The sequence below is a fragment of the Notothenia rossii genome, assembly GCF_949606895.1.
Source record: "Notothenia rossii genome assembly, chromosome: 9".
NCBI lineage: Eukaryota > Metazoa > Chordata > Actinopteri > Perciformes > Nototheniidae > Notothenia > Notothenia rossii.
The window spans coordinates 13,225,773-13,253,545 of NC_136907.1; the positions used below are offsets into that span (position 1 = coordinate 13,225,773).

Here is a 27,773-nt window from a genome sequence, read left to right on the forward strand (position 1 = left end):
TAAACATCTTCAGTCATTGCCTGCGCCTGGGTCCTGTTTAAAACATAATCCTAACACAGCTTCCCCCCCCCATCTATGTATATACTCGCATTTTAGACTCTGTTACTAACTGTATATCTGTAGACTTGGTATGTCTTAAATGTCCGGTTAGGATGTATTAGAACGAAATCTAAAATGAAATTTGTAAGTAAGCCATCTGTATGTAAAAAAACACCTGTATGTAAATTGTAAATAAGCCATCTGTATGTCAAATATGTCTTGTATGTCTTAAATGATATGATGAATTGGAAATGGGGGACCCTGATGTAAACAAGACGAAAGTCTTTCTCTGGTCTGCATCCCCTTAACAATTGTATGTTTTGAGCTGTACTGTACTGTACCCAATATACAAGCTGTTAATAAACTTTTCAATCAATCAATCAATCAGGTACTTGTACTTCTAGTAGTTACTACTAGCTACTAGGATGGATGTATAAGACATAATTTAAAAAGAAAAAAGAAAAACTTGATATGGGCCATACTGGAAAATTAGTACTTTTTGTGCTTGAAGTATATTTTGATGCCAATACTTTTGTACTTTACTTGGGTACACATTTGAATGCAGAACTGTTACTTGTAACATAGTATTTTTACACTGTAGTATTGCTACTTTTACAGATCTGAGTACTTGTTACAACTCACATAGCCCATACGACCTCATGAATTATATAGGAAATGTAAAAACAATATAGAAATGCAGAAACAATGTGTCTGCTCAATATTCTACACAGTAATTGATGACATTAATGTTGATTGAATTCAACACAGTACTGACAAACATCAATTACTGTAGTATTTATTGCTTTTGATATTATACACCCCAATGTGCATGATGAACCTTACATTTGGCCTTTTTGTTGTGCTTTTATTGAATTGGATCACAATAAACTCCATGTTAATATGAACACACTAAATTGAACTCATGTGTACTGTAAGTAATTTGCATTAATAAAATGTATTTCCCTTTTCCTAAAGAAAGAAGATCACCTTATATTTGCCATTGTTACATTTGTGCTCGACACATTACAAAATGGGTCCGAAGAAGCTGAAGCCGGCAAAAAAGGGAGTGGGACCAATGGACGGATTTTTTACCAATCTTCTCCTGTTAATTGAAATATACATTATTTTCTTTATAATATAATATATATGATATTTCTTTATAATCAAACATTTGAATACAGGATTTTGAGATGTTAGATTACTGATTTATATGGGTTACTAAGTTTAATTTAGCTTTGTGTCTTTTCTTTAAAAAAATATTCTTTATTCTACTAACTCAATATTAGTACAGAGAATTAACGAAACCGACAAACAGAATTTGTAGAAGCAGGAGAGATCTCTTGTGAAGTATACAACACTTAATACTTTACAATGAATAACTTTTCTGTCTGTGATCTCTAGAAAAAACCAGCAAACCAGAATGGGAGACGCAGCGAGCCTTCCGATTTACAACCTGTTGCAGAGGTTTGTCATATTTTATTCTGTATCTTTGTTGGCGTTTAAAAGTCATATAGATAGTATAGAGAACTATTGTTCTTGTCTCACACGTCTTGCATTTTAATTCAACTTTTGACACCCAAATTCTTTGTAACAGCAGTTCATTTGACATTTTTTTGACATTTGATATGAGCAACCCATGATAATAGGTATATCCCTTAGAACATGCTACTGATAACATGTTTGTCCATTATCTCAATAAAGACAGACAACCAGAATGGGAGACGCAGTCTATCTCCTAATTTACAACCTGTTGCAGAGGTTTGTCTTATTTCTTGCTATATCCTTTTTTGCCATTTTAAAGTTATAGATAGAGCTCTATTGTACATGTCTGATTCGTCTTGCATTGAAATGTATCGTTTGAAGCCGAAATTCTTTGAAACAACTATTTATTTATTATCATCATGTAATAATATGTTTATTCCCTAATACACACATTAATACAATTCCTATCCATTATCTCCATGAGGACAGACAACCAGAATGGGGGAAGCATTCAACCCTCTGAGTTACAACCTGTTGCAGAGGTTGGTCATATTGTATTCACTATTTTTGATGGTATTTTAAAGTTTTTATAGAATCTATGCCATCTATTATATAGATAGTATACACAGGAATCTATTGCTCATGTCTTACACGTCTTACATTTTGATTTAACTTTTGATGTCCATTATTTCCATGTAGACACACAACTGTGTGGGAAGCAGCCAACCCTCTGATTTACAACCTGTTCCAGAGGTTTGTCTTATTATTTTTCTATGTCTTTTTTTGCCATTTAATGTTATAGATAGTAAACAAACACTGAGATCTATTACATTTTGATTTAACTTTTGATGCACATATTCTTTGTTACAACAGTTTATTTTATATTAGCAGAACATGATAATAGTTGTATACATTAATATGCTATTAATAACCTTTCTGTGCATTATTTCCAAGAAGACAGCCAACCAAAACAGGGAAAGCAGTCAACCTCCGGATTGAAAACCTGTTGCAGAGGTTTGTAATATGTCTTTCTGTTTCTGTGTTGGGATATTACAGTTATAGATAGTATACATAGAGACCTATTTGACATGTATTACACATCTTACTTCTTAATTCAACATTTGACACACAGATGCTTTGTAACAACAGTTTTTTATATATATTATCAGCATGTGCCAAAAGGTTTATTCCTTAAAACATGCTATTAATACAATTTCGGTCCATTATATCCATGAAGACAGATAACCAGATAGGGGGAAACAATCAACCCTCTGATTTATCATATTGTGTTAGTGTATGTTTTCATTTCAATTCTGCCACTTTGTTGTTTATTTGTTGTCAGCCCCGTGAGGAACTGCCATCGTCAAGTGGGAGTACGTCACCTCTCGCCCAAAGCCGGCAGGGATCATCTCCAACCTCAAGCAACCCTTTGGATAGACAGGTTAAATCTTTTTGTTTTATAGAAAAAATAAATAATGTAATTGTTATTAAATCAAATGAGTAATCATTGTGTTTCACTCGTAGGGAGAAGAGCCACATGGAACCCATCATTTTGAGTGGAGCTTGAGTGGTGACAATAAAGAAACAACGGTCTCCTGCAATAAAGCGGGTACTGTTGAGGACGTGCTCCAAAGAAGTTCACAATTTAGAGACATCTCAGAAAAGAACCTAAACAAAGAGCTGGTTATTATGAAAGATGGAAAAGCCATCAGTTCCCACTTCCCATGCTGCTTAATTAAGAACAATGAACGACTGACTGTTAAGTATTTTAAAGCTGTTAAAAATGCCAAGCAACCGGTTAATGGCTCTGTTCATCGCAAAAGAAAGCGGCGGTCTGGCGAGCTTGTGAGGTTTCATTTACTGACTAAGGGAGGTAAAGCTGTGGTTAATATCATGAGAAACAGCACACTGACAAAATCCTGAAATGACTGTTTATGCGTACAAAGATGAAAAGGTGAAGCAAGCTCTGAGAAGAGATGGTCGTTTACTGGATATTGTGTTCACAAAGAACTGTGTGCTCTCTCACACAAGCAATGAAGTAATCACTGAAATGTCCAGCCTGGTGGACGATCTTGATGGTAAAAGTTTTAAGATCATACTCCTCAATAGGAAGAATCCACCAGAAAGTCTGCCTAAGACTCTTGAACTTGATGACATGCAAAATGAACCTCGGATCATTGTTCCCAGTGGAGACCAAGCTCCTCCAAAGCAGTCTACCACAAATGACTCCCTGAATGAAAACACACCAAACCAGAAACCAACGCTAAATGGTAACATGGCACCAGGAAGCATGTTACGTGAGATACCGAATTCACAGGAGATGCAGGGTCGCCTACTTTCAGAGTTCCAACAAGCGGTTAAAGTTAAGAAAACTCAGAAGCAAACTCCGCTTTCTCGGATCCAGAGACTCTTCCTTGTAGATTATGGAAAAAACGTATAGACATGCAACGAAGTGAAAACAATGAAAAAACTGATGGATCTGAGTAATTTGGTTTGCCATGTGAGAATAAATGGTAGATCAGGGGGAAGTGGCTTCCTCCTGTTTGGCAAGTTTGTCCTGACAAATGGCCATGTAATTAAGGGCATTTATAATGAGAGTGAAAGGCAGCTGACTGAGAAAGTCACTGTCCATTTCTCTTTTGAAAGTCTTGGCCAAGTGGATCCAGGAGCAGCCGTGGAGGAGGAGGTTGTTGGCTTTGAGTTCGGTTGTGATGTTTCAGGGCATACGTATGACTGGGCTTTGTTGAGGCTCTGTGCTGACCAGGAGTTGCCTGATGTTCTGTTAAAACACTTCACGTTCCTTCCCCAAAGGGGTGGAATCTGCATCATCGGGCATCCTATGGATGCAGTGAAAAAGATAGATCCATGCTTGAGTGTTCCAAGACAAGGCCTAAATCAGGCTGTGGAGAGGCATCAGGCAGAATACAGTCAAGGGCCCATTCAGTTGGTTACCTACCAGTTTCAACATTCAACATGTTGAATCGGCCAAAGAAAGTCGGCCAAACAAATCACTCTGATTGGCTGTTGCCTCTTTTGAATGACGAATACACACTACCGCTGCCTGCTGGTAAGGACAGTTATTGCCACTCGTCGACTGAAGTATTTGCGGTGTGTTCGTAGGCGACGTAGCGGACATAAAAAAAAGTCGGGACGCCTTCGGTAAGCGTTCTTTTGTCTCAGGTTGGTGTGTAGCGGCCTTTACGTCGCCACTTCCATTCACATTTTTCATCATTGTTCCACAATGTTTATCATCAGGAAATTAATATATATATATTTTATACTATACTTGCACTGCTTACCATTTTCATACTTTATATATCTTAGCATATTCATACACACTGTTCATACTGCTCACAGGCTGCTGTGTATATCTACTGTATTCATACCCCTCACTGTTTATTCATCCTATATTTTATTTTGTAGATTGTGTCCATTACTTTTCACTTTACTGCTTTTTGCACTCCTGGTTAGAAGCTAAACTGTATTTCGTGGTCTCAGTACCTGTAATCTGTGCAATAACAATAAAGGTTAATCTGATCTTGAGCAGGAACAACATTTATTTACTTAGTACATATCTGACGTTAACGATTAAACACATTTGTGCATTCTTTATAAAGTCAAGCTGACTCCGGAGGTGGCGGTGTCTTGACGGTGTGCAGTCAAGTCTTAACCTCTTAAGCCCTGAGCCTGTTTTTCAGGTTTCATGCTCGAAAAGGCTCTGCCCAAAACAAATGACTATAACTTAACTTCTAAAAGGGTTATATGAATAATTTCTTTTATCAAAGCAAGGTTACATCTGTGAGTTGGATGTAAAATAATTAATATAGATGTTTCTGTGTCTGAGTAAATTCAGATGGAGCATAGTAAAAAAAAAGGTACATTTTTACCTTCGCCTAAAAAAACATTACTTATAGTGAAAACCACCCTTGAATGATGGGATGGTAGACTAAAAGCTTTAGGAATCCAAAGTATAACATATAATAAGTACCCTGTATCAAGATGGAGGAATCTGAATTGGGACTACTAAATGAGCGAGACTCAAATATCAGAAGTTCAGAGTAAGTTTTAGTAGTTTTTATTTTATGTATACTTCATTTACTTTACTCAGGGTCACAGGGAAGAAACCAGTTTTAAGATGTTGAAAAGTTCATTAAACATAAAAAGGCATTTCAAAGAAGTTGTGTTATTCTACATTTTGACACCAAGATTTTCTGATTTTACTGCAAATGTATATCGGTTATGATTACTAATAATCGGTATCGGCTTAGAAAAAGCCATATCGGTCGATCCCTAATCACAGTGGGATATACACATTCTTTACTTATTGAAACGGCCTTGTCTGAGGTTTGTGATATCTTAAGTGCCCTTAGAGTACTTTTAAGTCACAAATATCATTTTAAAAATAAAGGTAAATATGGTTTCTCCAATTTTACCACATGTTGTAGCCGCTTGTTTTTGTGGATTTTATTTGTACTATATATTTTGTACTGAGTGTGCGATTCTTAAAGCAGTCTGTTAATAGTATGTGTATTTAGTTGTGATGAACTGTTTTAAATACTCTTTTGGGGCAGAAGGTTGCCGGGTTGTTCAGTTCGGAGGCTATCTTGAATGTTCATAAAGGGATTGATCTTAATGAGCTGCATTGGATGTTGGTAGTGTTTTGAGTTGGAACCCCACTCTTTGACATTAAGAACCATTTCCTGTTTTGAGGAATGGATCATTAGGAGTGTTGGACACCTGGGCTGGTGTGACTGCTCAGCCATATCATTATGAATGCATCCACACTGCACACTTAAGTTAGTTCAATAATGAATAAGAAAAAATGCCAAAGATGAAGTATTTCTAGGAAAAAACAGTTTAAAAACATTGCTTAGTTTGTCCACTAGAGAGCACTGATTTAAAAGTTCAGATGGTCACCATTCAGAAATGTTTAAAATAAATGATCAGATTGCTTAAAAAGTCAAATCTTGTTTTCAGCCTCAAAGATTTACTTTTTACGTCTTTATGTTTTTTAAAGAAAAAAAAGAAAAGAAAAAATGTTCATTAAATCTCTCGTTTATTTGTAATGTATAACATTTTAAAAATATTTAGTACAATATTGAAAATGGTACAATTGTGTATTGTAAACATTAAAAAAAATGTTTAACACATGAATAATGATCGAGAAGATGGATGGATGAATAATGATTTTTTTATATTCAATAAAGTGATATCATATAAATTTGGATTTTGATTGTTTTTTTATTTATTCTTTGCTCGTATGACATGATAAATATAGCTTATACTTACTGGACATGATTTTTTCACTTGATGTACAGTTCCATTAGGAGTATTACTACAAATTGTTGTTTTTTTATTTGTGAATGATTGTCACACCCTAAATGAAAGGATCTATTTTTTTAAAGGATCTATTTTTTGTTTTGTGCAACCCTTTTTTGCATTTGATTGACAAGACTGTTGGTCTCTCTTCCTCCATAAATCCTGTTGGTTTGTGCTTCTGGATATATTTTGATAAATGTATGCTTTATTTTACATTTGGATATCCGTTTACTCCCACAAATGTTGTCATGTCTTCATTAGAGTCTGTATTAAAAGGATAAACCACATTTTTCAAATCACACATCCTGTATTACAATGAGAAAGCAGCACAGGACAAACCAGCTCGATGCTGTGCGTTTTACTGCTGTAGTCCCACACCGAGGACATGTAACTTCCAAACAGAGGGCTAAAACCACAGAAGAAAGAGGAAAATCAAAATGGCTGAAGGAGAAGATAATGGGAGTGGAATCACTACTTAACCTGTTTCTTCTAAATAAAGTACGGTAATTGTTGAGTTTGAGTCTTTTAGCAGTTGTGTATGTGTTAATGGGAAGAAGACAGTCACCTAAGAGCACTCAGGTCTTCCACAGTGAGTTGATTCAGGGCGACATTTTTTGGATTCAGCAGCAAACACCGCTTTTCCAGAGATACCATGGGCCTCTCTGAACGACATCTACAACACAGGGTAACAAAGAAATACATGGACAACTATAACTTGTTTTGTTTGCTATTGTCTTTATTATAGCCATCCTACATTGTTGTTCTCTGCGACATGTTAAATAAAGTTACCAGAACTTCTAAAAAATGCCTTAATATATATAGCCGAGACGTTATTTTTCACTTGGTTGAACAGTTGACATGAAAATGTGATAAATATCATAATTAATCAACAAAAATACATGTCATCTTTATTATCTGTGCACTAAAGTGAACTATAGTGATTGTAAAACAGCCTCCTAAGAATATTCACATTGTATTATTTGTTTAAAACCTTTAAACCAAATTCCTTTACAAAAAGACTGTGGAAATATTCTTAGAAAGGGAAACAAAACGTACCCCCTGCCTCACAAGGTAGTAGGCCAAGTCAGTAGCCAACATGCCGGACTGAGGGCCGCTTGCATCACACTCTGGTTAATCTGAAAGCAGGAGACACATTGAAGGAATCAAAATCATTGGACTTCTGTTCGAAACAATTTCTCCTTCTTTTAAAACGGCTGCTTTAACAAAAAAGTCTTGATATCTTAAGTAGCAGAATCATAAAATATTGTATGCAATGCTATGAAATTGGTGTCTATAAAACATGCACATTTGGGCCTATCGTCTTTCTTTCTGCTTATATACGTTTGGGTTTTATTCATTGTGTCACCGTTTCTTTCAGTGTGTCAAAAGAAAAAAGATCAATAAAGAAGTCAAGATTTAACAAAAGCCAAGCAGCCGCAACCTTTCAAAGTTATGAAAATGATCAACAACCTCCTGCAACAATGAGACTGAGCAGTGTGTTTTTTCTTTCTAAATAATAAACAGTGACTTCATCTCTGACCTTGAGAGTTGACATGACTCCGGTTGTCACTTGCAGCACAGCGTGGACAGTGTCATAGCAGTCAAACATGGCCTCCTTATCCTCCTGAAGAAACATGTCAAGGACGAAGACAGCATGACAAAAAAGCTAGGCGTAAATTACACAGAAAAAGTCCTTCCAATGAAGTGAAAGCACACAAAAGACACATTTTCATACCTGCAGGTCTTTGTTGTAGGTGCTGGGCAGGCCCTTCCGAGTCATCATGAACCCTGCACACTGGAATACACACAGTACACACTTCAGTTTTACAAGAAAGCAGCAACGAGTCATACAAACACAACTTGACAAAAACAGCAAGCCTGAATGTGCTGCTCTACTTCTGAGAAATAGAAAGGACCATACTTAAAGCTACAAACTAGTAAAACCTGACAACTTTTACAATGAGGGTTGCCAGGTTTGATTCTAAAGTAAAAAATAGTGATAGCTCTATGACACATGAGGGCGCTGCTCTTCCAGAATAAAGCTATTAGTGGTGAAAGATATGCAGTTCAATCATTTAATCAATCATTTTCTATTAAAAAGAATAGTAAGCTATGAAAATGTTTGTCTTTGATTACACTACTTGCAGGGCTTTTACATGTTTGACTTCTCTAGACACAATATTGAGTGCCAATTAAGGTCCTTTGAACAATAGTGTATCTTTAGTCAGAGGTCTTACGCTGCCAAAGACACGACCTGCTTTACTCCTGATCAGCTCCAGACTGTCTGCATTCTTCTTCTGGGGCTTCAGACTGCTGCCTGTGCTGCACAATCAGCAAGTATAGGGGAGACGAAGAAAGGAAACAAGGTAAATGCAGGTTTAAATGCACAATTAAAGATTGGGCTTAATACAGCTTTAAGATTTCATAATGCTGATGGTTGTGGTGAAAAAACCTGTCGACAGAGACAGTAAGATCTAAAAGTTTTCATTTCACTTTGACATCATTCAGTGTATAACATTATTTATTTTTTACAGCAGCCCTTAAAATCTATGTGAGCTTTTGTTTACTGACTAACCATTATAAATTCACCCGGACATTTTCGAATATCATTTACTATATTGAATTGGAGTAATGCACATGTGGAGCTTAAAAACAATACAAAATGCCTGACTTGTCACAAGTCTATCCAAATGTGTGTAATCTTAAGATCATGTGCAAACTGTATTTTAGGACCATGTTATAAAATACAAACCGACCAGTAGGCGTCAGAGAGCGAAATGAAGGAGAACTCTTTTGTGCTGTACAGCATCAGGTCCTCGGCCATCTTACTCAGATGGGTCAAACACAATGAGGCCCAAAATAAGAACTCCGCTAAAGAAACAGACACAGAGGCATTACATGAAGAAACGTAGAGAACACAGACACATTATCTTTTTTTTAATGTTTATGTTTCAAATGACTTGAAAGACATGTAAGGTTTTACGTACCGACAAAGTCCCTTTGGCCTGTAGCGTCCATGCTGTTAATACTGATTCCATCAAACTCCAACTCTACACATGAGGAGAAATTGTATAGTTTGACTTCATAAAAATCTCATTTTTATAAATAAACCACACACAGGTGAAAGATAGCTGCAACAAAGGTGCTCTCAAAGTATTTTGACAGGATAATCTTGACATGTTTTGGCCCGACCGTTCCGCAGTAGCTCCCTGTCGATGTCAAATGGTGTTCCAGCAATGGCACCACTGCAAAACAACAAGAATCCTTGTTATTAAATGATCAGATCAATGGGAGAAAGTCAGTTTCAAACCGTGAGTTTGTGTTCAAAGCATACCTGCCAAGAGGTAGGATATTAACCCTTTTCTTGATCTCCTTAAGTCGGTCCACATCTCTGCTCAGAGCAACAGCATGACTGAGGGCAAAGAAACAAACGTCGCTGTTATTAAAAAAAGATCATCTAAAAATAAAAGTTCACTTTATTAAAAAGGTCACCTTAGAATCCAGTGGCTCCATCTGATTGGCTTAGCTCTCTGCATGTGAGTGTAACCGGGAAACAGGACGTCAATTTTTCTGTAGACAGTAGACAGACACAACTCTTGAAAAGAACAGGGAAAAGTGTATTTGTCTGTTTCTATCTTACGCTGCCGCCCGCTCCACCATAGTGGACATCAGCTGTAGGGCATTGTCTGTCAGGGTGGTGATGGCATCTCGCAGCCAAAGCCTCATGTCCGTCACAACCTGGATGACACAAACACACGCAGCACGGTCTACTGATATCAGCTAGTTATTACAGAAAAGTCAAACATAAAATCTGATTCATCTCATCTGTGGTGACCAGCTTTGTCTTCTCCAGAGCTTTCACATAAGCCTTGCTCCCTCGGATGTCAGCATCCCACATCCTCTTTTCATAAGCGATGGATGCATTGAACCTCTCCATGATAAGATCAGTGTCTCCCACGAAGCAAGCTCCCCAAAGTTTATTTCCCTGACAAGCGGCACAGACAGGGAGCATTACTGGCTTTAGCTAAATGTTAGATGGAACACAGTTTGTAGAAACAATACAATATTCGCCGTTACATGTGTCTGTATACAATGGTGGTCCTAGTTTGACGGCTTGCTTTAGCTCCAGCTGGGTGTTAAAACAACAAAAACACATGTATGCCGGTGGTCGAGATGCCTCAAGCTTTACCTTACCTCTCTCTGTGCTGGAGATGTTTTTCGCCGGTCGCTGTCTGTAGCGGTTTTGTCTGGTGAAACAATATTTAGGCAGAGGGGAAGTTGAATGCCAACTACAACCCAATAATAACGTAGCTTCTAGACGTGAGGCTACAGCGAGGCAGTTTCCCTCTAAAGGTGTGTGTATCTCTTTAAAAGACGTCACCGAACACGTTCCACGCTGCTTCCCATATTACGTCATCCGTTTAAAGTTAAAAAACTACTTCTATTATAATTACATGGCTTTTATCAAATTATGAATCATATAATCAATTGATTTTTTTTGTCATATGTATTTGCTTTTATTGAATGTAAAAAGCTTCCTGCACAATACAATTACTGAATGATTCACATTTGTTTTTGTCATTACTGAATTCCCTGGCACTTGTTTTCCTTGTTTATTATTTGCAATTGTTCATATGTCATTTTTGTTGTCTGTATTTGATCAAGTTGGGTGACAAAAACTGGTATGGGGAAGTGATGCCTCTTAATTGTTGGGAAACTACCTATCATGGCATCCTAAGAACACAAATAAGGAAAAAACAAGAATGACAGATGTAAGTTTTACCTTTTGTGGAGTCTTTATTTCGGTCTTGTAGAAATACAAACCAAATGAGATATTTGTAAGTGTTTATCCTTGATCATATCTTCACCCTATAAAAAAACAAGACTACATATGAATGTAGGCCACAGACAAAAAAATCACATACTATTTCGACATGTACTTCAGTTATTATTTCTGCACTCACTTGCAATATTTTATTTCTGTTTCATCTTCCACTTGTTTAATTTAATGTAATACATGTCTTAATTATATTTATGTTGCAGTGTTGGAGTAGCCCTGGGACTGAAGATTTTCATTGCCAAAGCCGTACATTTTGTGTACATGCCAAAAAAGCATTTGATTTCACACGATTGTTTACACGTTGTCTCAATAAAGTTGTGAAAAAAAGTCAGTTCTCTTTTGCTCGCTCAAAGAAGAGGGGAGAACCCTGTTGCGGCGGAATTGTCCATTTTAATGTATCACTGTTCCTTTATCTCAGTGAAAAACGTAATTGGGTGATGGAAAGGTGTTAAAGACAAATTATCAGGATTTGGGAAAAGACTCACGGTCCTAAGAAAGTCCCGTTTCTCTCGATCACCGTTACGCCCTTTAGTGACGTCACCACTACAATTTTGGCGGCAAGAACACATTCTAGATGTGAGGAAAAGGAGAGAAAGACACACCACAATCTCTCCGGAAAACATCGACCGATGCTTGCTCAGTGGCTGTTTGTTTGACATTTTGGGGTTTTGGTAAGTTCAATTATAAAAACCTTTTAAGAAGAGAAAGCTAAAGCAGGTATGGTCCTTATTGAGTCTTGTAAGCAAACATTACTAATTAAACTTGTAGTCCACAGCAGTGTTAGTCAACACTGCTAGGCTAGCCGCTAGCCTAGCAGTGTTGACTAACACACAGTGTTCACTAACACTGCTGTACTTTGTATTGCTACTTTTACAGATCTGAGTACTTGTTACAACTCACATAGCCCATACAACGTCATGAATTATATAGGAAATGTAGAAACAATATAGAAATGCAGAAACAATGTCTGCTCAATATTCTAAACAGACATTGATGACATTAATGTTGATTGAATTCAACACAGTACTGACAAACATCAATTACTGTTATTGATTGCTTTTGATATTATACACCCCAATGTGCATGATGAAGGCTATGGCCAGGGTTGGGAGGGTTACTTTGTAAATGTAATCAGTTACTGATTACTGAATAAATGGCTCTGAAAGTAATCCGAATACAGTTACAGTTACACGTCTTAAAAAAACGTAATCAGATTACTTTTAGATTACTTTTGGATTACTTTCTTTTTCCATCACAGATGGTATGTTTTGGTGAACCGGAGACACAAAAAGCAAAAGGAAACTGAACGTGTTTTTACTGTTTTAATGGCTTATCAAGAGCACAACTGAAACATAACATCTGAAACGATGCAACAACATAATAAACTTTTTGGCGATGCGGCTTGGGATGTGAGGAGTGAGGGACACGGCTTAGAACGGGCGTGTCGCCTTCTGTCCTGCCAGTGTTGGCAGGACATGAATTAAAATGTCGAACTTGGACTTCATTTTAAGGACATGTCGGCCAGGGATCGGCAAAACAGGAGACTCTGTGCACCAGTCTGCCTTGATCTATGAATTCATGTCCGTGAGACTCACAGTATCTGCTGCCCACAGCTGTTTTATAGAAGGAAAACCTCCTTCACTTCATGAAATCTCTGCAGCACCAGGAGGCAGCGGGAGGGTTAACTCAGTCTCTGAGAAGACGAGCACGCAGTGCCTTTCACGCACCGCCTTTCACGCACCGCCTTCACTGTGTTTACCTTCAGAATCATAAGGCTAAAGGGCGACTGCAGGCTGATGTGTTTTAACCACACACACCTCTACACACACACGACTTAAACGCAGACTTTTGTTCCTCCATGTTTCGTTGTTATTGTTTCACTGAGCGGACCCGCCCCTTTTTTTTCAAACGCTCCCTTTTTTGGACCATCTGCGGCGGTCAAAGTGTTTGTGCGCTGTGATGATTCGGCTGTACCTTTTAATAATGAATATTAAATGTTGCGAGGAAATCTTTCCACCAATAATTCCAATAGGTAATCCAAAATGTATTCACTTCAGGTTTAAGAAAGTAACTGGAATCAGATTACTCGTTTTTTGAAATGTAAAGCGAGCTGAATACAGTTACTTGTTTTTTGTATTCTGATTACGTAACGCCGTTACATGTATTCCGTTACAACCCAACCCTGGCTATGGCCACCTTACATGTGGCCTTTTTGTTGTTGTGCTTTTATGGAATTGGATCACAATAAACTCCATGTTAATATAAGCACACTAAATTGACCTCATGTGTACTGTAAGTAATTTGCATTAATACAATGTATATGCCTTTTCCTAAAGAAAGAAGATCACCTTATATTTGCCATTGTTACATTTGTGCTCGACACATTACAAAATGGGTCCGAAGAAGTTTAAGCTGGCAAAAAAGGGAGTGGGACCAATGGACGGATTTTTAACGGTACCAATTTTCTCCTGTTAATTGAAATGTACATTATTTACTTTATAATATAATATATATGATATTTCTTTATAATCAAACAATTGAATACAGGATTTTGAGATGTTAGGTTACTGATTTATATGAGTTACTAAGTTTAATTTAGCTTTGTGTCTTTTCTTTAAAAAAAAATCTTTATTCTACTAATTCAATATTATTACAGAAAATTAACGAAACCGACAAACAGAATTTGTAGAAGCGGGAGAGATCTCTTGTGAAGTATACAACACTTAATACTTTACAATGAATAACTTTTCTGTCTGTGATCTCTAGAAAAAAACAGCAAACCAGAATGGGAGATGCAGCGAGCCTTCCGATTTACAACCTGTTGCAGAGGTTTGTCATATTTTATTCTGTATCTTTGTTGGCCTTTAAAAGTCAGATAGATAGTATAGAGAACTATTGTTCTTGTCTCACACGTCTTGCATTTTAATTCAACTTTTGACACCCAAATTCTTTGTAACAGCAGTTCATTTGATATTCAGTGTTTCCCCTACCATTGTCTTGGCGGGGCGCTGCGCCCTGCCAACGGAGCCCTGCGCCCTGCCAGAAATTCAAGGTGTTTTTATTTTTTATTTTTTTTATTTAAATTTTTGTTTTTTTATTATTTAAAAGATATATATATATATATATATAGCACCAAATTGCAACTGAAGTAATCTATCTACGGTCACTTTTCACATTGAACATGTGCTCTTTTATTAAATAAACTAAACGCCTATGTTATGTATCCAATGTGCATGTTTCAGTGTCCACAGCCTTGCGTATTCACATTCTCCCTCCACTCTGTTTCTGAAGGCCCCCCACACACACACACACACACACACACGCGAATGCACACACTCACAATCAGAGACAAGAGCGGAGGAAAGGAGGAGAACAACAGCTCTGCTGTCTGCCCGTTTGTGTGTCCCCACAGTTTCAAATTTGTTTATTATTTTTTAACCGCTAGCCGTTATCGTCACGGGAGAAGGACACACACAGCCTGCCCAGGTGGACGCGCGCGAACGCGACAACGAACGTAGCGTGCGCATTCTAAAAATAGCCCACAGATGGTGAGCAGGTACCGCGGTTTTGAACTACAGTATTGAATTTGACAGAAAACAAAAATCAAACGCCAGCAGAAGAATAGTCTAATGACTTGGGTGAAAAAAAAGACAGGAGATGTGAGTTGGTTTATTCAGTAAATTAGCTCAGGATAATTGGATGTTCTGTCACTTGTTGATGTGAGGCTAATGCAGGATTTGCTAGCTTGATGCTACCGGCATTTAGCGGCAGTGACTCAACAAATTGCCACTTAAAATGTATCGTCAGCAATGTATGACAAGCAGACTGCTTGTTTAATGTTAGACTCACACCAATAGCTCAATATGATCATAACACGATTGCTTTCATATCAGAGATCAGATGAGGTGGAGCTGCCTTCAGCAATAGAGGATGAGGCAGAGAGAAGCAGCAGCAGCAGCAGCAGCACAGGGTTGCAGCAGGTATGTTATATGCTGTAGTCAGGTGATTTAGATGTATCAATGAAAGGAAGAAGTGTAGGCTACATGATAAGAAGGGAATACAGTTTGAATTAAAGTAATAAAGTACAGTGTAACACTGTATTTTATTACTTTTTAATGTACAAATACTTAGCCAAATCAAACACACAGTCACTGATACCGCTTGTTTCAGTTTTCTGGAGACAAGATTTCAACCACGTCACTGATGCATTTTTGTGGATATATATTTTTAAATCCTCTGGAGCAGAGAGAGGAGCTGTGGATTATTGTTATTGATTAATCTATTGGTGTTTCTTAGGGTCAAAAACACTAAACTCACAACTTAAAATGAAAGCGTTTAGTTTATTTAATAAAAGAGCAAATGTTCAATGTGAAAAGTGACAGTAGTTACAGATTATTTGCAATTTGGTGCTATATATACATTTAAAACAATTTTTTATATATTTGAATTTCAGGGGGGGGCGCGGGGCTCCGTTGGCGGAAGCCAATGGTAGGGAAACACTGGATAATGTTTAATCAACGATAAGTTTTCCCCCCCTCAAAGGTGATTGGTTCACTGCATCGCAGGTATTATTGTGATTGGCTCTTAGGCCACATCAAAATTAGACGCGCTGTCATCCTCTCATACTGACACCTGAAAACACACATACACACGTAGGGAGAGCCGGGACGACAGTAACACGGGACGACAGTAACACGGGACGACAGTAACACGGGACGACAGTAACGGAGCCATTTTATCCGAGCCCAAACAACTTTGACCGGCCAAATTACGTCAGAATTATCAGCATTCAATACTTAACAGACCTAAATATCAGGTTTAACTGTCAGTAGTAGTGTTTTCACGATACCAACATTTTGGTTTCGATACCAAGTCAAGAATTGCGATTCCGATTATTTTTCGATACTTAAAAAAAGTCTTAAATGTAATTATTGTGCTTTATTTCACACCAGAACCATAACATACACTTTAAAACAATGAGAACAATAAATAAAATAAATGACAAGAATTCGTATTAAATAAAATTAATACATTTCTTACAGCCTCGTGGTGTCCGTAGGCTTGCCCTCACTATCAGAGATATAGCTAAAATACATCAACATTTCGCTTCTGGCAGTTGCACTCCCACTTCCAGCCATGCTTCTCGTTTTCTCACATGCTCTGGCAGCTAGCGCGTGCACGAGAGAGGGGAGGCACTTGAGCGTGCACGAGAGGGGAGGGACTGCAGGCACGGCTGCAGTGCAGGGATTGGAAGCAGAGCGCTGAACACACACGGCTCTTATTAAAACGGCGCTTTCTCACCGGAATACTTCTCCTCCCCTCCCCGTCATTCTTAAAGTACAGATACTAATGAAACGGAGGAATCGTAACGTTTTTAACGGCAGGGTATCGCGGTATACCTTTCAAGTATCGGTACACCGTGCAACACTAGTCAGGAGTCAGTGTCTCTCCCCCAAACTCACACATATAAAAATTCGATATGAACTGAAGAGCCGCATGAAACTAGGCAAAGCTCGAGAGCCGCGGGTTGGCCACCCCTGCCTTAGAACATGCTACTGATAACATTTTTGTCCATTATCTCAATAAAGACAGACAACCAGAATGGGAGACGCAGTCTACCTCCTAATTTACAACCTGTTGCAGAGGTTTGTCTTATTTCTTGCTATATCCTTTTTTGCCATTTTAAAGTTATAGATAGTAAATACAGAGCTCTATTGTACATGTCTCATTCGTCTTTCATTTAAATGTATCGTTTGAAGCCGAAATTCTTTGAAACAACTGTTTATTTATTATCATCATGTAATAATATGTTTGTTCCCTAATACACACATTAATAAAATTCTTATCCATTATCTCCATGAAGACAGACAACCAGAATGGGGGAAGAATTCAACCCTCTGAGTTACAACCTGTTGCAGAGGTTGGTCATATTGTATTCAGTATTTTTGATGGTATTTTAAAGTTTTTATAGAATCTATGCCATCTATTATATAGATAGTATACACAGGAATCTATTGCTCATGTCTTACACGTCTTACATTTTGATTTAACTTTTGATGTCCATTATTTCCTTGTAGACACACAACAAAAGTGTGAGAAGCAGCCAACCCTCTGATTTACAACCTGTTCCAGAGGTTTGTCTTATTATTTTTCTATGTCTTTTTTTGCCATTTAACCTCTTAAGCCCCACAGACCCGAAATCGCGTCCTTTGCAGGAAACAACGTCTAAGGAACCTTAATATTTAATAAACTATGAATATTTTATATCCATATAACGGGAAAAAACTCATTTAACTGATCTTTTTCATTTTATTTTCAAAAAAAACACAATGCTAACAGTGAGCCTCTGAATTAGCCCCGAGCGAAAAATGCTAACCTATTACTGCACCGAAAATCTCTCCTATTATCCCTTATTACTTATCCTAGCTGCACATCCAACACATCGTTTATGATCGTAAAGACACAGAATCTAACGGTGCCCACCTCAACATTGAAAGATACAAACTTGTGACGTTATCAACAAAAACGTACATCAAAACAAGTGGCGCTAGGTAGCCCACAACGCTAACATGTCTTACCTTGGTTTTGTCTGGTCAAAACTGGTCTTCAATGGCATTCAAATGTTCTGATAATCTATAAGCAATAAAACTGCAATTCCGTTTTAAAATAGTAGAGCAGGCCATTCTTACGCTCTGTAGCAAGATTGAATCCGCGAAGACGCCATCTTTTTTTTTTTACATGAGTGTGTGTGCGGGACGATTTCCCTTCGATTCTATTGGCTCTAACGGTCAGAAAGAGATGTCCAGAGTTGGGTGTAACGCGGGTGTAACGCGGGTGTTACGCGTTACAATGTCGGTAACGGAGTAGTGTAACACAGGTTTGTATACATGTAGGCCTACGTAATCTGCGCAATTTGCGCGTCCACATCTCCACGTGCAGTCCTGCATAAACATGGCTGAGTCTTTTCATCTGTAAACTTCCTCAACGGGGCCGCTCGCTCTCTTTTCTTGATTGCCCTCTCACGGGTGAACAGTTCAATGTCCCGCTTTATTGTAGGAATTCTGCCATGTCTCTACCACTTTAGTTTGACCATCTCTGTTACTAAGTTATGGAAAACTAAATAAATAAGTAATTAGATACCTTACCGTTACAGCGCTCATAAAGAATGATAAGAATAAGAATAATGCGTCTTGAAGTGGTTTCATTAATTAGTGTCTTTACGTTCCACAGACTGTTAGCTTGTTGTGGTAGGCTGGTAGCCTATTTTAATAAAGAGCATATAAAAAGAAAGACTTGCTTCCTTAATGCAATAGTAATTGGGGGTACAAGTGGAGTCTCGCAGAGGCAAAACTGTGGCGCGCTTACACTGTAGGTGCGCTGCAGTCTGCGTGATCTGCCTGTAGGGAGGGGCGGGCCGGCCCTGCGAGTAAAGTAACGAGTAAAGTAACAAGTTACTTTATGTAGACAGGAACGAAGTAGTGTAATATATTACTTTTTTTTAGTTACGACCCCATCTCTGGAGATGTCAGATGTCAAAATCGAAGAAGGGGGGCTAGAGATAAGGAAAATCCACCCAAATGGCCCCAGAAGAGTTTTTTTTGTGCTAAATCTGTCTAAAAAGGTCAAATATCACTTGTTTTGCATCAATCTTGATACAGGGTACTTACTATATGTTGTACTTTGGATTCCTAAAGCTTTTAGTCTACTAGTCCATCATCCAAGATTAGTTTTCACTATAAGTACAACATATTTTTTGGACAGACACTATAATTTACAGTTTTTTACCATGTTCAATCTGAATTTTCTTTAAAATAAAAAACATCTATATTGATTCTGACTTTTCTACATCCAACTCACAGGTTTATCATTACTTTGAGAAAAAATATTATTAATTTAACCCTTTTAGGGAAGATATGGTAATTTGTTCTGGGAATGTCATTTTCGAGCCTGAAACCTGAAAACCCTTTTTTTTTAATCGAAAAAAATATAATGTAATTGTTATTAAATCAAATGAGTAATCATTGTGTTTCACTCGTAGGCAGAAGAGCCACATGGAACCCATCATTTTCAATTCTGCCACTTTGTTGTTTATTTGTTGTCAGCCCCGTGAGGAACTGCCATCGTCTAGTGGGAGTACGTCACCTCTCGCCCAAAGCCGGCAGGGATCATCTCCAACCTCAAGCAACCCTTTGGATAGACAGGTTAAATCTTTTTTTTTTTATAGAAAAAATAAATAATGTAATTGTTATTAAATCAAATGAGTAATCATTGTGTTTCACTCGTAGGGAGAAGAGCCACATGAAACCCATAATTTCGAGTGGAGCTTGAGTGGTGACAACAAAGCAACAACGGTTTCCTGCAATAAAGCGGGTACTGTTGAGGACGTGCTCCAAAGAAGTTCACAATTTAGAGACATCTCAGAAAAGAACCTAAACAAAGAGCTGGTTTTTATGAAAGATGGAAAAGCCATCAGTTCCCACTTCCCATGCTGCTTAATTAAGAACAATGAACGACTGACTGTTAAGTATGTTAAAGCTGTTAAAGCTAAAGCTGTTAAAAATGCCAAGCAACCGGTTAATGGCTCTGTTCATCGCAAAAGAAAGCGGCGGTCTGGCGAGCTTGTGAGGTTTCATTTACAGACTAAGGGAGGTAAAGATGTGGTTAATATCATGAGAAACAGCACACTGACAAAAATTCCGGAAATTACTGTTTATGCGTACAAAGATGAAAAGGTGAAGCAAGCTCTGAGAAGAGATGGTCGTTTACTGGATATTGTGTTCACAAAGAACTGTGTGCTCTCTCACACAAGCAATGAAGTAATCACTGAAATGTCCAGCCTGGTGGACGATCTTGATGATAAAAGTTTTAAGATCATACTCCTCAATAAGAAGAATCCACCAGAAAGCCTGTCTGAGAGTCTTGAACTTGATGACATGCTAAATGAACCTCGGATCATTGTTCCCAGTGGAGACCAAGCTCCTCCAAAGCAGTCTACCACAAATGACTCCCTGAATGAAAACACACCAAACCAGAAACCACCGCTAAATGGTAACATGGCACCAGGAAGCATGTTACGTGAGATACCGAATTCAAAGGAGATGAAGGGTCGCCTACTTGCAGAGTTCCAACAAGCGGTTAAAGGGAAGAAAACTCAGAAGCAAACTCCGCTTTCTCGGATCCAGAAACTCTTCCGTGTAGATTATGGAAAAAATGTGCAGACATGCCACGAAGTGAAAACAATGAAAAAACTAATGGATCTGAGTAATTCGGTTTGCCATGTGAGAATAAATGGTAGATCAGGGGGAAGTGGCTTCCTCCTGTTTGGCAAGTTTGTCCTGACAAATTGCCATGTAATTAAGGACATTTATAATGAGAGTGAAAGGCAGCTGACTGAGAAAGTCACTGTCCACTTCTCTTTTGAAAGTCTTGGTCAAGTGGATCCAGGAGCAGCAGTGGAGGAGGTTGTTGGCTTTGAGTTCGGTTGTGATGTTTCAGGGCATATGTATGACTGGGCTTTGTTGAGGCTCTGTGCTGACCAGGAGTTGCCTGATGTTCTGTTAAAACATGTCAGTTTCCTTCCCCAAAGGGGTGGAATCTGCATCATCGGGCATCCTATGGATGCAGTGAAAAAGATAGATCCATGCTTTATTGTTCCAAGAGAAGGCCTAAATCAGGTTGTGGAGAGGCATCAACAACTAAATCCAGAGGATGTTTCTACAAAGAGTGAAGGGCCACTTCATTTGGTTACTAACCAGTTCTTTGATGATGTGAAAGAATCTATCAGACAACAGCCAAACACTCTACTATACGAGTCCTGTTTTTATTTTGGCTCATCTGGCTCTCCTGTCTTTGACGAACACTGCAATGTTGTTGCAATGCATTCAGGCGGGTTTGTCTATGCAGAAAAGGAAATCCAGAGTGTCATAGAGTTTGGCTATCCTTTGTCCGATATTACGGAACACATTGTTATCCAAATGGTGCAAAGAGACAGGTTCGATGTTTTGAAGGAATACCTGGATTGTGATCATGCTCATCAGCAAAGGGTGATGAGCAATTTGAAGAACCTGGTTGAGGACAGAAATATCATCGCATTTAAAAACAGAGTCAACGACCCACTGATCTGTAATGACGAGGGTTTGAAGAAGTTCTTTGAGTTCTTCTCTCAGACGGATGAACCTGTCCCAATGGACATTTGAAATTGATTGAGCGACACCGACAGTAACCCAGCTGACCAATGATTCAGTGCAAACGGTTCAAGTTGTGTGCAAAAAAAGTATCTGTTTTCATTTTTTAAGGAGACTTATCGTTGTCTGTCACAAAGGTGTGCAGAGATTGGGATAAAGATCTCAAACAACTTCATTTTAACAATAAAGGTAAATATGGTTTCTCCAATTTTACCACATGTTGTCGCCGCTTGTTTTTGAGGATATTTAATTTTTACTATATATTTTGTACCGAGTGCGATTCTTAAAGCAGTCTGTTAATAGTATGTGTATTGAGTTGAGATGATCTGTTTTAAATACTCTTTGGGGGCAGAAGGTTGCCGGGTTGTTCAGTTTGGAAAACTAGGCAATTTTGAATGTTCATACAGGGATTGATCTTAATTATGAGCTGCATTGGATGTTGACATATATGAATTAGAAAAGTGTCTGAATTTAAGTTTGTTTTATTTTAGGGTTTGAGTTAGGACCTCACTCTTTGACATTAAGAACCATTTCCTGTTTTGAGGAATGGATCATTAGGAGTGTTGGACACCTGGGCTGGTGTGACTGCTCAGCCATATCATTATGAATGCATCCACACTGCACACTTAAGTTAGTTTAATAATGAATAAGAAAAAATGCCAAAGATGAAGTATGTCTGGTAAAAAATAGTGTTTAAAAACATTGCTTGGTTTGTCCACCAGAAAGCACTGATTTAAACGTTCAGTTGGTCACCACCATTCAGTAATGTATAAAATAAATGATCAGATTGTTTAAAAAATCAAATGTTGTTTTCAGCCTCAAAGATCTACTTTTTACCTTTTTATGTCTTTAGGTTTTTTTAAAGAAAATATTACATTTTAAATGTTCATTAAATCTCTCGTTTATTGCCAATATATGACATTTTAAAACAAATGTTACTACAAATATGTGTTGTTTTTTGTGTGAATGATTGTCCTAAATTAAAGGATCTATTTTTTGCTTTGTGCATCAAAGATTTATTATTCAACCCTTTTTTGCATTTGATGGACAAGACTGTTGGTCTCTCTTCCTCCATAAATCCTGTTGGTTTGTGCTTCTGGATATATCAGGGATATATTTTTGATAAATGTATGCTTTATTTTACATTTGGATATCCGTTTACTCCACAACGTTGTCCATGTCTTCATTAGAGTCTGTATTAAAGGATAACCCACATATTTCGTATCACACATGTACAGGTGAAAACTCCTGTATGTAAATTTTAAATAAGCCATCTGTATGTTAAATATGTCTTGTATGTCTTAAATGATATGATAAATTGGAAATGGGGGACCCTGATGTAAACAAGACGAAAGTCTTTCTCTGGTCTGCATCCCCTTAACAATTGTATGTTTTGAGCTGTACTGTACTGTACCCAATATACAAGCTGTTAATAAACTTTTCAATCAATCAAACAATCACATCCTGTATTACAATGAGAAAGCAGCACAGGACAAACTTGTATTGGATCTACTGGAGATATTGGAGCTTAATTAATTAAATACATCATAATGTCAGTTCATTATAGATTTTTTTTTATATGTGTATATATATATAAATATATCAAAAAATAAATGATGTACAGTAAATAAACAACATTTGCACCTGAGATGTATCAGAGTAGTGTATAATGTTATCTTTATCTTTAATAATGTAGCCAAAGAATGGGAATAAGTACAACTAAGTAAATGCCAAACCAAGGTAACAGAGGGCTTGGTATATTTAAGAAAAAATGTGCAACACAAAGCCAGCTTGATGCTGTGCGGAACGTTTGACCTGGATAACAGTTTCTACACGGACGTTTTTTTTTAAACGGACCAACGCTGAGTGCCTGGCAAAATGGAAGTGTAAGAATGTTTTTATTTAAAAGTCTTTTTTTAACAGTGTGTTTTGCTGATTGCTAGCTATGTATTGCTTATTGCAACAGAAGCCGAGTTTAAGGAACAACAGCGAAGTCTTTGTCTCAGTTTCCGGTTGATTTATTGATAGAGCTGAAGGAAAGAGACAACCGTTTTTTAAACATATTCTCAAGCCACTCTTATGTCAATCTAAAAACAGGAGATTGTTAACTTTAAAATAACAATACAGTTAGATAATCTCTTAAAGTGAATAAATAAGCTAAAACATTAGTAACGTTAAAATCTGATTCAGGCAACACCAGAGCAATCGTACGTTAATTTAATTTTTAAATAATCCATCATTTTCACTTGGTTAAAAATTGCTGTACAACTTGGATGGGTTTATTATTTTTGCTATCATTAAAAGGACTGAATACACAAATGTAAGTAAGGGATTGTGAACAATGTGAGAAAGTACAGAAGTCAATTCAGGAGTCAATTGTTGTCATACACATTTTAAAAAGGTTCAAGGTTTTGTACACTTCATTGGATGCCACTTTGTCCCCTTTCGGAAATTGTAATGAGTGTGGTTGTTCTAACATTTAAAAATCTTAACAATTAACTACTGCATTAAAGAAAGTTGAATAATTAAAATTGATAATGAAAATAATGATTATAAACATTCAAGTATATTTGCTTTAACACCAAATGTACTCTATTAAATATACCCAACAATTTGTTTAATTAAACTAAACAAGCTATCACATTTTTTAAGTGCACCTTGCCTTCTTTGTTTTACCGTGTGTGTCCCAACTCCCTGTTTATTTAACCTTCATTAGTTTTCTAATGTTTACCAGAATTATCTGAGCTCAAAGTCTACCATCCAACTTTCGTAGCTTTCTGTCACAGCTCACTTTCTCCATTTAGTGACGAGGTGAAGACTGAGATCTGTTTTAAATCTCCAAAAAACCTTAAAGCTTAGATTATTGTTTTATGTATAATTTTCACAAAGGTACAAAATAAACCTCTTTAATTTAACATGATTTATTTATTTTTTTCAGTAAAAATGCTAACGCTGCTATGCTCAGTAATTATGAGGTAATGTATTATGTCTCACTTTTGAAACGTTTGAAATATTTTTCCCGTTTACTTTCAATAAAATAAAATAATTCAGTATCGCTTTGTCGATCTGTGCATTTTTTTAGGTGTTCAAACTCCTGACAGACCTGAAGGAAAAGAGGAAAGACACCGTGAAGAACAAAAACAGTGCTGGGCAGCAGAACCTCAACACCATCATGTATGAGGTCGGCACACATCCTGAACTTCTCTCAACTCACTTAAACCTGCTTGATGTTTCACTTCACACTTTTGAAACAGTATGCCGACAGTTTCCTCTAAATGTGCACACAGACGCTGAAGTACCTGTCAAAGACGCCCTGCAGCCGGCAGAATCCAGAGATCGTCAAAGAGTTCCTCACCACCATGAAGCCCCACAAACTCACCAAGTCAGTGAGATCTGAAAGATGCACGATTTATAGATTCAGTTCAAATGTAACCTATATAAACACATAATGTACTGTATGTATGAACTGTTCAGAACACTATATACTCACTGACATTTTCCCAAATCAGGGCAGAAAAGCTCCAGCTATTGAACCAACGACCACAGACAGCGGTGGAAATTCAGCTAGTGAGTGTTTAACTTCATTCTCACCAATTAATATTACATGTTGCTCTACCATCCTCTATCTCTTTTTCACTCTGGTGTCCGTTTCCATGATTCTTACACATTTAGTGTTGTAGAAACAAGGCAGGGTGTCATTAAATCATACTTAAAGGATGAGTGTGGTGATATTCCAAGTATTTCTTATTGTAAACCCATCTCACGAAATTCCCAAACTGACAATAAACTGATCTTACGAACGAGTATTCCTCGTTAAAAATCAAAAACACATTCTGTCATGACCACGAATATGTGAACAGCACTTCTTTTCCATTTCTACCACTCCATGACAATTAAAAAAACCTATATGTTTAAAATAATGTTTTTAATTGAGGTTATGAAAATCATTTAAAACAGCCCAATATAGACACAAATCAAATCAGCTGAAGTTAATGGTTACATAGCCTTTGAAAATGTGTAATATCAAACACTTAACTTTCTGTTTGTGTTCAGATGGTGGAAGAGAGTGAGGAGCGGTTATCAGAGGAGCAGATCGAGGAGCTCATCCACACGGTCGCTGACGTCCTACCTGGCGACCCGGAGCAGGAGAACGCAGCTCCAGCAGACGCAGAGATGGAGGAGGCCGTTCAACAGTCCTGACACAAGAACGCCCCACAGGAAGAGAAACCAGAGGGATGGCTAGAACTGAACCTCTACATGTACCGCTTTCATCCCAGTTTCAACTGAACAACATGCCTTCTTAAGGGTGACACAATGGCAGCCTGGCTTATTACACTTAAATGTCTAATTAAATTATTCACATTAAGGTGAGCCACTTAAGGAATGGAAGAAGATTGTTTCATGCAGATCCAACATTCACACTTTTTTTTAAGTACAGTCTTTGGACAGAAGTGACAGAAGTGTCGTTTTGCACCTGACTGGTCTAATTTGTATTTCACTTCAGATAATGTTTATGCAGAGACACTCTGCTATTAACCCTGTGTATTTTGGGTTTCTGACTCAAGGTTAGTCATCAGTTTTCTGCATTTTTTGGCTGTTGTATGATTTCCCAAGCTGTATTAAACATAAGTTCAGAGTGTATTATTAGTGCAGCTATGTAATAAACAGTTTTTTCGACCATGGGCGATAGTTCTATTTTCTTCTTGTTATCTTTTTCTAAACATATTTTCGTTCTGTAAACAGCTGAAATGTGTCTAAAGGTTTTTATCACAAGGCATGGTTGGCAAACAAGCGAGTTAACATCACACGATGTTCTGATGTTAATGTTGAATATAAGATAAGATGGTACTTTATTGATCCCAATTTGGGAAATTGTTTTTTTTGCAGCAGCATAAAGGAACACCAGCTCATCCATCGCCCCCCTGTCTGAACAGTACAGAGGTTATAAACTATAGTGACCTATACCTACCTAGCAATCCTCCTATTCACACATAAACAAAGCAGTATACTCATGCATAGAGCTTCTAAATTAAATGAGAGATACCCTCCACAGTGGTCGCAATGTATCATAAAGTTCCATGTCATACTCGAACAGAGTTAGCCAAATGTTGTACTAATAAACAGACGGCAAAATGAAATGAGGTGGAGTTAACCTCAAATAAACTCTGTGATTAAATTTCCCCTGTGGGCTTTTACTGAGAGCTTTTTGCAGCAGCATAAAAGACAAGGCATTTTACAATAAAACAAAACTACAAATAAACCAGAATAGAAATAAAATAGAAAATATACATGTTGAAATAGAAAATATACATGTAGATATTATATATACAAATATATTCAAAAATATATGACATGGAATATAAAATATTGAACAGATTATATATGTGTAAAATGTACAACATGGTTTTATTTCAAGAGAAATAGGCATATAAAAAAAAGAAACATGTGGTGCAACATGACAGACTGTAATTGTGCTAAATAAGGATTATAACCTGAAACCCACTTCACAGTCAGAGTAAAGATGGTTTCATCTTCAATGTTTTGTAGAAAAGCAACCCATTGGTCATTGAGGTTTCTTTACACATTTTAGGAGATTGTCTATATTCAAAAAATAATCATATCGAAAAAATATTATGGGCATTTTATTCCCGACAAATCATTTTTCACAGTGATAGCTTTCTGTAAAAACTCATAGATTACAAAAGATATTAACTGCCGAGTTATATATAGACCCACAAACTGATATCATTATGGATGTTTTGATGTAGCAGAGGAAGGATGTGCTGGTTAGACTCTTGCACCTTTCTGTTATGAGCTTCCTGTTTCACATCGGTTTCCTGTGCTCTTTTAGCACCTCGCTGAGGCAAGATGCCAAGAAAAAGTTAAAGTCGGCCTCATATTTTGTACCA

The 27,773-nt window shown here is 37.4% G+C and overlaps 2 protein-coding genes and 2 pseudogenes across 7 annotated transcripts; 3 read left to right on the plus strand and 1 right to left on the minus strand.

Moving 5' to 3' along the window:
• Positions 1–2,000: 2,000 nt before the first annotated feature.
• On the plus strand, positions 2,001–6,358 carry LOC307018463 (serine protease FAM111A-like; annotated as a pseudogene). The gene is made up of 4 exons (XR_013810561.1): positions 2,001–2,063; positions 2,221–2,274; positions 2,864–2,962; positions 3,046–6,358. The product of XR_013810561.1 is annotated as a serine protease FAM111A-like (transcript).
• On the minus strand, positions 5,581–11,192 carry LOC307018500 (argininosuccinate lyase-like; annotated as a pseudogene). Its single transcript, XR_013810562.1, has 13 exons — positions 11,035–11,192; positions 10,676–10,825; positions 10,481–10,578; positions 10,333–10,410; positions 10,175–10,252; positions 10,033–10,085; positions 9,828–9,890; positions 9,597–9,711; positions 9,078–9,162; positions 8,576–8,635; positions 8,381–8,464; positions 7,897–7,976; positions 5,581–7,513 (listed from the first exon to the last, which is right to left on the minus strand). The product of XR_013810562.1 is annotated as an argininosuccinate lyase-like (transcript).
• Positions 11,193–12,055: 863 nt separating this feature from the next.
• LOC307018497 (serine protease FAM111A-like) lies at positions 12,056–23,321 on the plus strand. 4 transcript variants are annotated; one of them, XM_079648749.1, is made up of 8 exons: positions 12,056–12,351; positions 14,017–14,134; positions 14,447–14,509; positions 17,269–17,325; positions 17,544–17,600; positions 17,758–17,814; positions 19,783–19,881; positions 19,966–23,321. In XM_079648749.1, the coding sequence occupies exons 2-8, from the start codon at positions 14,072–14,074 to the stop codon at positions 21,874–21,876; spliced, it is 2,307 nt and encodes a 768-aa protein (XP_079504875.1). In that variant the 5' UTR covers positions 12,056–12,351; positions 14,017–14,071; the 3' UTR covers positions 21,877–23,321. The 4 variants fall into 4 exon arrangements, with proteins under 4 accessions (XP_079504875.1, XP_079504876.1, XP_079504877.1 ...); XM_079648750.1 differs by having other exon boundaries at positions 14,021–14,134; XM_079648751.1 differs by lacking the exon at positions 17,269–17,325.
• Positions 23,322–23,651: 330 nt separating this feature from the next.
• crcp (calcitonin gene-related peptide-receptor component protein) lies at positions 23,652–26,546 on the plus strand. Its single transcript, XM_079652214.1, has 6 exons — positions 23,652–23,750; positions 24,803–24,839; positions 24,947–25,045; positions 25,152–25,246; positions 25,374–25,431; positions 25,918–26,546. Exons 1-6 carry the CDS (start codon positions 23,743–23,745, stop codon positions 26,062–26,064), a joined length of 444 nt encoding a protein of 147 aa, XP_079508340.1. The 5' UTR covers positions 23,652–23,742; the 3' UTR covers positions 26,065–26,546.
• The last annotated feature ends 1,227 nt before the right edge of the window (positions 26,547–27,773 follow it).